General features: G+C 35.5%; 3 protein-coding genes across 8 annotated transcripts in view; 2 read left to right on the top strand and 1 right to left on the bottom strand.

The window, feature by feature from the left end:
- Positions 1-119: 119 nt before the first annotated feature.
- Positions 120-4534, bottom strand: LOC110377342 (transmembrane protein 179). The gene is made up of 5 exons (XM_021336206.3): positions 4280-4534; positions 3579-3722; positions 2670-2831; positions 2367-2451; positions 120-2092 (listed from the first exon to the last, which is right to left on the bottom strand). Exons 1-5 carry the CDS (start codon positions 4387-4389, stop codon positions 1904-1906), a joined length of 690 nt encoding a protein of 229 aa, XP_021191881.1. The 5' UTR covers positions 4390-4534; the 3' UTR covers positions 120-1903.
- A 472-nt stretch (positions 4535-5006) lies between these two features.
- Positions 5007-9959, top strand: Yif1 (Yip1-interacting factor 1). Its single transcript, XM_021336238.3, has 7 exons — positions 5007-5176; positions 5524-5724; positions 6100-6182; positions 6648-6815; positions 7195-7318; positions 7676-7938; positions 8074-9959. The coding sequence occupies exons 1-7, from the start codon at positions 5152-5154 to the stop codon at positions 8335-8337; spliced, it is 1128 nt and encodes a 375-aa protein (XP_021191913.2). The 5' UTR covers positions 5007-5151; the 3' UTR covers positions 8338-9959.
- Positions 9960-12746: 2787 nt separating this feature from the next.
- The window catches only part of Ps (pasilla), a 54941-nt gene continuing 54175 nt past the window's right edge, over positions 12747-13512 (top strand). For all 6 annotated transcript variants that reach the window (XM_021336268.3, XM_021336266.3, XM_021336271.3 and 3 more), the window contains exon 1: positions 12747-13179. In XM_021336268.3, the coding sequence (XP_021191943.1) occupies positions 13062-13179 (118 nt within the window). In that variant the 5' untranslated portion in view covers positions 12747-13061. The remainder of the gene's footprint in view (positions 13180-13512) is intronic.

The raw sequence follows: 13512 nt of genomic DNA, 5'->3' as shown, positions 1-13512 counted from the left end.
TTTCATTCTTAGAAAACTTGACTATCCTCAAGTAACATAAACTATATTTTAATCAGTATGTCAAGAAGTTTCTACAGAATGCTGGGGAAACACTGGTAAATATAAATAAAATAAAAGCATTTCTCTTATAGTAACGCTTATAATAGCAATTACTTACATTATTGAAACAAATATTAAATAACTAGTTTTAAAAACATAATAAATAAACGTGTATTTGTTAACAGATATTATACAAATGAGAAATGTTCTGTAAATAATGTTTTTTCAGAGAACATGATTAATACTTGAACAATAAAAATATTAATTTCAGTATCTATATTAATAAAGCTGAAGAGATTGTTTTAAAGTGTTAATCTCAGGGACTACTGGATCAATTTTGGATAGCCCATTTATCATATACATTTAGAATATTTTTAAGCCCTCTGAACAAATTATTGAAAATAGAGATATATTGTGATTGTATGGTAAAGTAGTTAATAAAAAGATCATTAGTACTTCTAAAATAATTATTTTGTACATTACAACCGAAATCTATGTTACTATCACATTAACATGATATTTCTATATTAAACGCATCCTAGCATAAACATCAAGGGTTGTTTGTCTATAATCACCGCTCTAGGTATGCAAGCATACAGTAAGGGATATTTTTTGCTTCGAACATGCTAGTCCTACTAATATTATAAATGTGAAAGTTTGTGAGAATGTATGGATGTATGTTTGTTATTCTTTCACGCAAAAACTGCTGGACCGATTTGGTTGTTTGGTAATACCCTGGATTAACACATAGGCTACTTTTTATTAACACACCACACGGGCGGAAGCTATATATTTAATGTAGGAAATATAAATAATTTATGTGAAAACCACCTATACTGGCAAGTTGCATAATATGCAGAAAAAATATTTATTTTCTATACTCAATATTGATTTCTCTTTTAATGGAAATTTCTAAAAGTTGAGTATAGTTTGTATACGACAGAGACCCATGATGCTTATGCTAGGCTACTAATTGTGTTATATTATAAACCAGTGGCTTTCATAAATATATTTAATAATATACAAAAATTTCATTTGTCTTATTGTTACATGAAAAACACTGAAACAAGGATTTATATAACAAGTTCTGATTAGTAAAAGTTCACTTCGATAGGGGTATTCATTTATAAAACAAGGATTTAACTAACATATCTGGGTAGAATAAATTATTAACAATATTATTTTATGTGTGCTAAGCAGATGATGTTAGCAGGAAACTAGACAATTTCCTGTAAATGTTAACAAGACAATTATTTCCTTGTTTTCTGTGATATAATAAGAATATCCTAGATTCTGGAATGTGAACTGAGAATAGCAAAAAGCTAAAACCATACTTCATCTAGCCCTGTCTGTATTCCACATAACAATTTAACTCTTAGTCTTACTCACTTACGGTATATATTGCCTAATACCTAATATACATAACAATCAGTTCCTATTCCTCCCATCAGCCTCTGGACGTGTTCCTGGCTTCGCACAGTTGCATTACAAAAGACCATACAGTTTAGTAATAAGATACCTCAAAAATCTTTTAGTCAATAAGGTTCGAATATCTGGTGCGCATATAAGTAGCCAGTTAATTTAATCACAGCCAGTTGCACCAAAAATATTAGGTTACTTGCTCAATTGTTTTAAATATCTAAATAAATAGTGAAATATCAATTTTGCTATTTAAAAAATTACTTATAGTATTTGTCCACTTCATTATTTGGATAATCTAAAAAACATTTAATTGCCGATATCATATAGTGTTTTAGCCGAAAATAAACATGATTCATAGTTTTGATGCAACCAGCCCAGTGTAATACATATAGGTATTTCCACTTTCCAACGTTTTTGCCATCCATCATACATTGTGAGTCGCCTAGTGTCCGTCAAGCGGCGGCGTGGAGCGTCCGTCGTGGGCAGCAGGGGAGCCACTCTCGTTCACCAGGCGTTGGCGCTCGCGGTACATGGACACCTGGATGTTCTCCAGCTGGTGGTAGCGACACACCTTGATGGTCGAGAATACTGCTAAACCCACCATCGTGGCGAACGCTGCCCACGTGCCGAACTGGGGAATTTTATTGTGTGTTGTAGTAAAATTAATTTGGTTAGATGTTTTTTTTTATCTTTAAGTACTAATACATAAAGAGCAAAGATTTGATTGTTTGAATCGAATAGTTCACTTCACTATCGCTGCTGAACATGGGCTATGTTATTGGTTTTTGGGGTATGAGAAGAGAATTCCCCGGGACGCGGGCGAAACCGCGTAGAAGGTATGTTGGGTTTGATTCCCAACACAGCTTCCTATAAATATATTTTATTTCGCCAAGTGAGATCTTTACCTGTGCGGTGCCAATTTCGATGTAAAAGCCCCTGGTAGTGATGTTATCCACCTTGTCTATATTCTGACCTGCCGCGTCTTCGCAACTGCAAGCAATGATAACATTTTGTTAAACACAGACATTTGTATAAATATTGCTTACTACTTACACTTACAACTAACTATATACAATATAACAAACAGAAGTATGGAAGAATGCAAGGGGTTACATAGGCAACAACTTATACAAAAATGCTATGTTGCTTTTGGTGTCCGAAAATTTAAATTAACATGATAGCATGACACATTAGTATGTTGAACCCACCTAGGAAATCTTTCCACAATATTCTGGCACCAGGTCATGAAGCCGAGAGTAACCATGACGGCAGCAGACACCACCAGTCCACACATCAGCATGCAGCCAACTGCTTCCAGGAATGCAGACAGGAATGAGCTGTCCATGCCTTTGTACATGAACATTGATAACCTGTAGATAAAATAATGTACCTAACTATCAGGACTTTAATTTAACTATAATACAATCTTGATGTTAAAAATCTTGAGCAGTGTAGGAACTTCTGGAAGTATGGAACCAATAAAAAAAATCCATTTCAATAGAAAGCTATGTTATTTGAGTGTTATATTTCATTCTGGTACAGGAAGTAGGTACTTTCCTTATGTAGTCATTGTTTTAATTGTTATAAAAAATATTATTTTCCTGTATTTTTAAATCAAGATAAAAATAGACTGTAAAAATAACTCACATAACATAACGAGTATGAATAGATAAAGTGTGATTCATCTACGAGTCTTATCTATAAGCCTACACACTGGTCAATAACAGACAAATTGGTGTGGGCTGTGAATGCACAGTCTTTATACATTACAGTACTTATTCAATGAGTAAGTCTCATATCTCTTTAATTACTACCTAGAATGTTTCAAGATCAACTTTATTGTATTCATTTATTTTATAGTCCATGTAAAGCATGGGTACTCAACTGCATCTGGTTAGCCCAGCATGTGGAAAGCCTACCCCAATATAGATGGGGAAACAAGAAGTCAGGTGATGGGAAAATCCTCTATCACTGTAACTTAAATGCTTTATATTATTACTTGATTCTTGAATAAAAGAAAACAGGTGTTGTTACCCCTAAACAAATGAAAAAGTGCCCCAATATTTATTGGCCCCTTTAATGTTAATTAATTCCAAAATTCACAACAATCCACTGACCTGTAGATCTGCACAGAGCAGACGAGGAACATGATGACTCCGACCACTATGACATAGTTGCAGTACGCACGAGGGGCCCACGCCACCGCCAACTGACCATCCTGCTCCTGCCAGTGCCCGCTCGAGAACAGCAAGCAATGCCCACTGGAAAAGATATAGAATATAATAAGTACTGCCTTTTGTGAAGTAACTTCAAATTTCAAAAATGGTTGTGGTAGGATGTATAAATTTTTTACCAACAAACATGTCTCAGAAAATTCCTTGTACATGTTAAAAACTAATTTAAATATTATTTATGAGGCCAAATATAGTTTTAACCACTAATTATTATAATTGCCATGTGATAACCGTGTTCTGCATTGTTTTATGAACCCATGTTTCAAAAATTATAAACCACAAGGGGAGGAAAAATTACATATTATTCATCAACATACTCTTTAGTCTAGTTAAACGGTTGAATGATAAGAATTTCCCACTGACAATAATAGGCGCAAGCTAGCTTTATTTAACTGAGATAATATGCTTCATTTATTATTCTTTGATTTATGGAAAATACAATCCAATGTTGTTTCCAATGTAATTTTGAAAACAATAAAATCTCTTGCTTAAGAATCTAGGGGAGATCCGATCCTAAAAAGCTGCGCAGAAATAGATAAACATCTTATGATGCGTTATACGTATGTACGGTAAATCGAGCTTACTTGAATTCATCCAGATGCATGCTCATCGGCACTATGATGCACAGCGAGAGGATGAGCCCGACCACATAGCCTGCTATTTGACTCACTAGCAACACGTTCGTCAGGGCCATCGTGTAAGTAACACACTCACTGATTTAGATACTATATTTGAGAATCACTTTGAGTACAACTTAGGTATTGAAGGAAACACAAAACAAAGCTGATAATAAGACCTTCGTAACAATACAAATGACATTCCAATTAGTTGACAAAAGTTTGACAGTATTGACATTTTGCTGTGTTGTTTTTTTTTTCAGTTTGTGAATTTCGTTTTGATTTTGCTCTTTTTGTATAGGTGAAATCAGAAAACCGATTACATTGAGCTTTCCATTTCATTTCTTACCAAAAATAAATTAAATACTGCTTTTTGCAATTCCATCTAGAATAAAATATGAGATTATGAGATGAGATGTGGAATATTGTATTTGATACTTTTTTCTTTGCATCACTTCGTTACACGCAGATATTAGTTAATTCTTCATGTTCTACTTTCAGAACTACCTAATTTTGTCTGTGAATAAGATAACGTGCCAGTTATTTTTAAGGAAAGAGTAAATATAATTTATTTTCTGTAACAGAACAAAAGAAAGGATACTAGTATAAATAAAATTCAGAGTCACATTTGACTTAGTCGTAAGTTGTAGTTTAGTTTGCAAAGGAACGTAAGTCACACAATCACGATGAAAGCGAAACCGAAACGTAAACGTCAATCAAATTGCGACAGATCAGACGTTGGTGATGTGTTTCAATCAGTGGAATTAGAAATAAATCGTGTTAATTGAACAATTTACTATGTCATTGCCCTCCTATTAGACTGATAGCAAGCTAACATAATGAATTTCAACGCTTCCAGAAACGGTAAGGTGTTTTTTCTATGTATACAGCATTACTGTCTGTTTCCGATTTGCTTGAGCTTTACCTCACAATTCTACTTGAACTTCTCATCATATTCCAGTAAGATCGTGGTAATAGATCTATTGTTAGTCTCTGGTCTCCTCAGTAACATAATGTTTATAATTTGAGCCACAATAAATCGACATAAAACAACCTTTTTCCCCATATACAAGTATAGCAAGCATAGAAACAGCCGTTGCTTTTACAGCTAATTACGCTCTTACTATTTACAGATTTACGTTTCTAATACACCTAAATTTTCGAAATTTATTAATAAAGAGAGTTTAAGTATTATTTTCTGTTTTTGTCAGTGGGTCAGACTGGCGGGATCCGAAAGGCCAAGCGCGTAAGCGATGTGGCGGCGATGGGCGCGCCGTCACCGACGCCCGCCTTCAGCCCGACGCCGGCGTACAACCCTGGGTTCCAGCCTGCAGGGCCTCCACCTCCGTACCATGAAGGAATACAATTAGATAACTCACAAGATTTTGGTGGTCCACCTCCGCAGGCTGCTAGTGAGTTTTGTTTATATTTCTATTCAATTTTGTTATGTATCTGTTTACATCATATTCTTGAATTCTTTCAAGTTCCAGTTGCATGCAATAGGGGGCAATTCATAAATTAATTAATTTCATCAGTTTAAACAGTTGTGGGGTTCTCAAATAAGTGGCAAATTATAATCTAATTTGATAATTATTGTAAGCTAAACATGTTACTGACTATGAATATGTTTTAATAAATCTGCATTTCTTACTTAAAATGATTCACATTCAGTGTATTTATTTTGAATTAAACATTCTTTCATTCTATTCCCAACATAAAAATACTCTTTTCCACTGCTCTTTATGCACATAAGTGTAAAAATATTTGAATAATGTCTATTGTTTCAGATTTTGGGTACATGGGTGGTTTCCCTCAGTCCCCCATACCTCCGGCACAACTTGGCTCCATGTTGCATCAGCCTATTGTACAGGTAACATAAATATCTGTTCTATTAATAAAAGCTTCCTAAATGTAACTTACTTTAAAGCAATATTTTTTTGCCAAAATAAGTTTTTCTTGAATAACCTTGGAAAGAGTTTGTGAACCCACAAAAACTGTTCAAAGTTGGAATAAAATTAAAAATGCTTTTTATGTACTATGCTGCAGAACTTTATTTATCTATACAGTTTAAGTGTGCACAACTTAATAGTTTTCAGAAGTACTGTAATTTTATCCTGAATAAACAAATCTTTAGTCAAGACAAGCTCTGTGCTTAAATGATGTTGTAATATGAGGCAAAACATCCTCTGTAATATCTTGCCTTTGAGGTCCAATAAAGTTTCTGACACAGAAATACAAAAGACTCATGTCTGTAATTTTAGACTTTCCTTATACACAAGTCCATCCACAGTAGGTAATTTGATGAACTTGTCTATTTTACCCTGTCTGTCTCCAGGACATGGCGCTGCAGTACGGCAACCAGCTGGCAGCGCAGGGTCGCGAGGTGGTGCAGCGCGAGATCAGCAAGTACGTGCCGGTGTCGCGCATGCGCTACTACTTCGCCGTCGACACGCGCTACGTGCTGCGCAAGTTGCTGCTCATCATGTTCCCTTACACACATAAGGTGGGCTGGATATGTTTCTTATAAAACTATAGACTACATTTCCAATAAAAAAATTGCATTGTAAACCTTTCCTAAACAATAAAGTAGTAACATTTTCGTGAGTTTAGAGAAAGTAATATAGGCGAAAAACATAAGGGAGTTACAGGGAGTACATAGAGAACTTGCATATACACCTACACCTAAATACAACCTTATGAACGTAACATAAAGGCGTTATTAGGGGAGTATGTAGGGGTAGTACATTAGAGGGTACCTAAAAAGTAGAACTAAGTGTGACATGCTTATTCACAGTGCCCACTACAGTAGAAACGCCACTAGTCATAGACATCACTTATACAATATTTGTGTGACTTGTTAACAAAACCTTTTTAATTTCCAGGAGTGGATGGTGAAATACGACCAGGACTTGCCAGTGCAGCCTCGTTACGACATCAACGCGCCAGACCTGTACATACCCTCCATGGGTTACGTCACATATGTACTGCTTGCTGGCTTCATGTTGGGTAAGTACACACAGAATCAGAAACCTTTCATTGTGATAAGGTTGAAAATCTCTTGAAGAAATTTGACAGATTAAGGCAGGTTGATGTCTGTACTTTAGTGTTCACTAGTTGCTATGCATGATATGGATATGTCTTGCGTTAAAAAGTAGATCATTCAATTATGGTTGTGAAGTAAAAATATTTATCACTAAAGGAAGTTTGATATAAAGTCAAAGTTCATTCTGAAAATTCATGCAGTTTTATCTCACATGTATATATGTTGAGCGCTTGTAGTAACAGCAAGCGATAAATGGCTTTAACTGTGAGACTTAAGGTTCAACTTTAATCTACATAATTTTATCTTGTTCTTCATTCTAGGTCTGCAACACCGGTTCTCCCCTGAACAAATAGGCATGCAAGCGTCCTCAGCGCTGGCCTACATAATCTTCGAGATGATCATGTACTTAGTAACGCTGTACGTGACAAACACCAGCACACACCTGAAGACCCTGGACCTGCTGTCCTTCTCGGGCTACAAGTACATCATCATGATCGCCAGCCTCATGGCCGGGCTCATGCTGGGCAAGACTGGATATTATTGCAGTCTGGTTTATACTAGCTTTGCGCTTTCCTACTTCTTGGTAAGTTGTATTTATTATGTTTTGGCTGTTATGCCTTGAGGCATGTAAAACATGAGATGTGGAGGCAGTAGGCTTAATGGAGACGAGAAGTAGTTATCTGTGAAGTAATTAATTCGATTTTGTCTATATTTCTAGGTAAAAACCCTCCGACTGCAGCTACTAGCAGGTCCACCGGCGCCGGATCAGTCGTCGTACGCGTACGGCGCGAGTCCGTACGGCGCGGGCAGCCCGTACGGCGGCGGCTGGCAGGCGGGCGGCGCGGCGGCGGGCGGCACCAAGCGCCGCGTGTACTTCCTGCTGTTCGTGGCCGTCACGCAGCCGCTGCTGTCGTGGTGGCTCACCTACCACCTCGTGCCGTCCGCCGCCCTGCCCGCCCCCCTCCCCGCGCCCGCGCGATAGCGCCCCCACCGCGCCCCGCTACCCTCGCGCCTCTCACTGTTCTCTGTAAATATTACTATTTTGTAATTCGAACGATATTTGCATTTTTTTTTATTCAACTGTAAGTTATCGGCATGGACAGTGACTTGTGGTGGTTAACGTTTGCACAAATAAATTATTTTTATTTTTTAAATCGACCAGTTCTTCTCATCGTGAAATCATGTCTCATACGTTTAATTTAGCATTTAATTAAATGGTGATGAATTAATGTACTCTAGTGAACAGTGGGAGCTCGCCGCGTATGTGCTGATACATTGTGTTGCCATGGTTACGCATTTACTCGGCCCGGGAACGAACCAGTAACACCATGTATCAGTATCTAGTCTGAAACAAATTGTGAGAGTTATGTAAATACAAATATTATATTGATTTAAAAACTGCTTTTGTATCAAGTAAGAATTGTAACGTTTTCTACCTCTGCACTTATTGGAAATGAAATAATATATATCGGATTTACGATGAATGATACATTAGTGTAGTTATAATTTCTGCATGAACATGCTTGATAAAACTGCAAAGAAAAACTAATTACCTCTTGAAGTGCAATTATTTTAAAAGTTGAATATAAATAAAGTTGATCATGACTTCGGGGCTGATGTGACTTTGTAGGAATCTCTAGCAACTTACATGCAAAGGCAAGGGGTAGAAAATGTTACAAATTCAACCTACAACTTCCGATGTGACTGTACCAAATCCTGATTAAATTATGGAATGACCAATATAGCTTTCTATACATGATAGAACTTAAAAATGTTATGGTGTATAATTTTTGAATTCAAACAAAACATTGCAAAATTCTGAAAGGAATCGGTTCATTTTTCAGAAAATTACCTACTTACATATAAATAAAATTTGACTTTTTTATAATGATGATTAGTAAGATTAAAATTGGTTACCGACGTCTGAGGCTACAATACTGGTCATACCATAACTTATAGATTTCACGATTGACCCACGGGATGTTTATATAAAATACGGTAGCTTTCTGCTTACCTAGTGACTATAAAGGATGAAGATATTTTTGTATTATAGTGCCAATGTAACTTAAATATAAGAATAGAATTGTGCAATATGGTCATTTGAAGAAAAAACAGTGTTTTCTATATTTCTTCTAATGCTGATTGAAGTATGTACTCTTCTTTTTATTATTTAACAGTTTTCATAAAAAAACGAACTTTAAAGCTCCGTTCAGTCGTTCTTGAGTGTTGAATGTTTTTTAATAATTCAGATTCCTGTAAATAATTGCACCTGCATAGCATATTAACGTAGAGAGAATTATGTACAAAGAAAATACCATACAACTGTTTTATACTTCAAATATCTTAGAGCTTTTGATACCTAGGTAAGCAGGAGGCTTCGTTCTCTTAAAAAATATATACATCTATGATTTGTACTTGGCTATTCCTTTAAGATATTATTAAAAGGCGTTATCATTATGAAACTTAATTAATTTATAATAATTTCCTTAGAAAATGGCTCCAAGGTGACGTTACTCGTTGTCGATACAGCTGAGCTGTATGCACGCAGTGGACGTGTATTTTGTACTAATTCAATGCAATATTAAAGGCTAGTTTTATATTGAATTTTGTACTTTTATTTTCTATTCAACTGACTGAAAACCCAACTTCAAAACTGGGCTCAAACTGGATCTCTGCTGATCCTTTTTTAGTAGCTAGTAGTGTATGCTATTGTGGCACTCATTGATTACAAACTAATAGAGCAGCACATCGAGGTCGTATTGAAAATTATGAAACTGCATTCATTCACGTTTGCATTAAATTCCTCACACCCTTAAAAGATGTAACTTGTAATGAATCCTACTACATGACTTCTTACCTACTCCCAAAAGCTTCATAATTGTGATGATTAGGGCACAAGTAGCAAGTGCGTTACATGAAAAGAAAATTACAACCTACCTACGTAGAACCTAGCACATGAAATCACCATAAAAATACTTAATCCACATAAAATTGTTTTGATTCATTCCGATTGCTATAATTTGGCAAGTCGCGAGCCGTGCTGGTTCGTGAGCGATTAACTCCCAGCTGTCACGCACGGCACTCCAGTGAGGGCGGAGCTGCCTCGCTCACACCTTGTCTAATGGACGCGGAATGCGTGCCTAATAACATTACTTTTAGGTAAAACATATTTTTGCTGGACTTTTTTATGTAAGTATGTACAGTGACAGGATAGTGAGCCACACAGACTGCCCTTCAAGTGGTAAGTTACCGCCCTCTACCTACTTACGGCCCCTTATACGTGAAACTAAGTATTCCTTGAGCTGAGGAGGACCCGACAATACATCTTGAATAGAACAAACTAGAGTATTACGTTATTGCAATGGCTGGATTGGAGAGATAGGAAGGTGAAGTAAAAAATTAAAATGCCTTTTTATTTCATTTCTATATTTATTAACTAACGAGAAATAGCATAGAGTAGGTACCTTTTCAATTACCTCTATTCTTTCTATCAATGCAAAAACTTACTATTTCTTATTCTACAAAATCCGAATATGTGAATCTGGTTTACATAATCTAAGATAAACTGCATTTAATTATGGTGTAAATATCTTTCAAAATACACTTACACTTATCTTAAGTACCTAGGGAACAAATGAGCTCATAATTAAATTACCTTATTGTACTCAGAAAATCATGTTAGTACAATAGGTAGTTCATTTGGTTGGCCTATCGTTAACTCGTTATCGTATCGAATTTAGTTGCTATCTAATTGACAAACTGTTTGCTCATTTGTTAAATAACGTCGATCACATTACTGACCGCTCGCTCTAAATACTAATTGCCATCCATTATCACACTTTACGAACTGATAATTACAATGTTTTGAATTTGGTTGCTTTCATTTATTATGAAAGTAAACTGTGAATAAATTGGAACTTGTTCTACATGGCAAAACTAACACACCTACATACAATATGTATCTACTCTAGAATCTTTAGAAACAGCTACTTCTGAAAGTCACAGTTACTTATGTGGCACATATATGACTTCCATATAGCTCATTTCAGCTAGCTAGATTCACATTAATTTATGTTATTTTAATTGTATTATTTTGTCTCCACCTTAATTTTCTTTAGTTCATCATTTTAGGTAAGAGATGGCGCTACGTTTGCCCGCAATGCGCTACCCTACCTAGAAGAGCTATGCGGTGAAAAATTATAAAACTGATTTATCCCTCTCCCATTAAAAAAACTATTCAAATATGTTTAAAAAAATTTAAACCCTGTTTCTCTCGAAATTACATGCTTTGAAGTCTATACGGTACATTTTTAAATAGGTTAACTTAATTTCCGAGTGCCGACGAATGAATTCTCGAAAAAGGTTTCATTTTGGATTGATCTCAACAAACTTAAACTCTCCCATTCCTATATGACCTAAAATTCTCTTGATCTAGATGCAGAAATGAGACAGAAATACTTACCTTGGTCCTTGACCTAGTTTTGAGCTATTTTGCTAGGTCTATAAAAGGCGCGACGTTTGAATCTGTTAGGAAGCTCATTAAAATGCAAATACTCCGATAACATGGAATTAAAATGAAACTACATGAATGTATCTGCGATTTTTTATATTATGATTACCGTGAACTATTATTCTAATCTAACGAATTAAAATATTTAAAGGTGATTTCCATAATGTACATTAAAATAGTTAACTAATTATATTAGGTTTTAAAAATAAACGTAGTTCGTTATGCAAATGACTACGTCTATAAGTTTTCTTTTTAAATCCAAATAAATCCTCTAATTAGAAACTTTTTTATTTATATTTTCAAATGTGGCGCTCCCCAACTGTAATGAAGTTGGTAACTAATGCTGATTGGTCCCTGAACGACCTTGGCGCATTATGTTTTTGTAGTGCTGTTCAAGTTCTCCAAAGAAATAATCGATAAAAATCATCGTCATTGATAAATCGCATTTGAACACCTTGCTGTAAAAGGAAGGCAGATCCAATTTTGCCGTTTACTGTCATTGTATTTTATTTTCTTCCTAAAATACGAAGTTTATATTTATTTAAACATTAGATTATATTTATCCTCTTTATTTAAACTGACATTTATTGGACCATGAATTTTCCTCATTTTTAATGCAAGGTCTTCATTGGATTGCGAGTACTGCAAAATAATAAAATTGTCGTAATTAATGTATGCTTTTAAAGTTCTTGTACATCGTGCAGTATTTTGATAAAAGTATGATTTATGTTAATGGTTTGTTTTTATCCAACAAAGAAAAATACCATCAGAATTGTTCTCATATTATTATAATTTTTATTTATTAAGATGTCGATAAAATATGTGGTTTCATCGATAATCAGCTATGTGCATCACTAATACAATCAGCTGGTTACTGTCAGAGTACAGTGGGGCCAACAGAACGGCGTAACATTCGCGGCTATCTTCACGTTGGCCGTGCGCCACAAACAGCCGCAGTATCGACAAACGTTCACAAAACGTTTAGACGTAACAACCATAGTGTCATTTCTCTTCTTATTTCATTAACTACACCATTCAAAACTTCAATTTTCCTTCGTTTCTAGTTGTATAAGTGTTAAGTGTTACCATTATTATGTTAAAATAATGCATAGTGCCGCATAATAGTACATATTTTGAAGCAATTACGTAATGGGAATTATGCTAGACAAGTTTAAAGTTTTGCCCTGAAATTCAACATGGCCGCTGACACAGGGATGGATACTTGCCCCAGTCCGGAAATCACGGACTCGAGGAAACGGCCGCTCGACGGCGACTCGGAGAATGGAGACGTAAAGAGATCACACTTTAGCTCGGGTGAGTGGCGCACTATTTACCTGCACACTATACATAGTTATGTAGTTGTCTTTACTTCATTGCGTACTTGGCAAGGCGGGCATAACATTGACACAGCGAACTTGTGGTCGATTCAGCCGTACGCAGCTGGACTCCAACTAGATTCTTATCAGTACACATTGTTGTTATCATTTTGACCTATTTTTCTGTGATTGTGAGGTCATGATGTGTCGAATTATTAAATTTAAAAAGTATAGTTAGATAAAATGTACTGTTTAGTTAATGCCACTTTATTGCTGTAATATAACGAGTATAATTCCGTTGATAAGTTGCAAGAATTGTAGGCACAATTAT

This window comes from Helicoverpa armigera, chromosome 20 (assembly GCF_030705265.1).
Source record: "Helicoverpa armigera isolate CAAS_96S chromosome 20, ASM3070526v1, whole genome shotgun sequence".
Classification (NCBI taxonomy): Eukaryota; Metazoa; Arthropoda; class Insecta; order Lepidoptera; family Noctuidae; genus Helicoverpa; species Helicoverpa armigera.
This window is presented reverse-complemented; position numbering and strand designations above follow the sequence as displayed.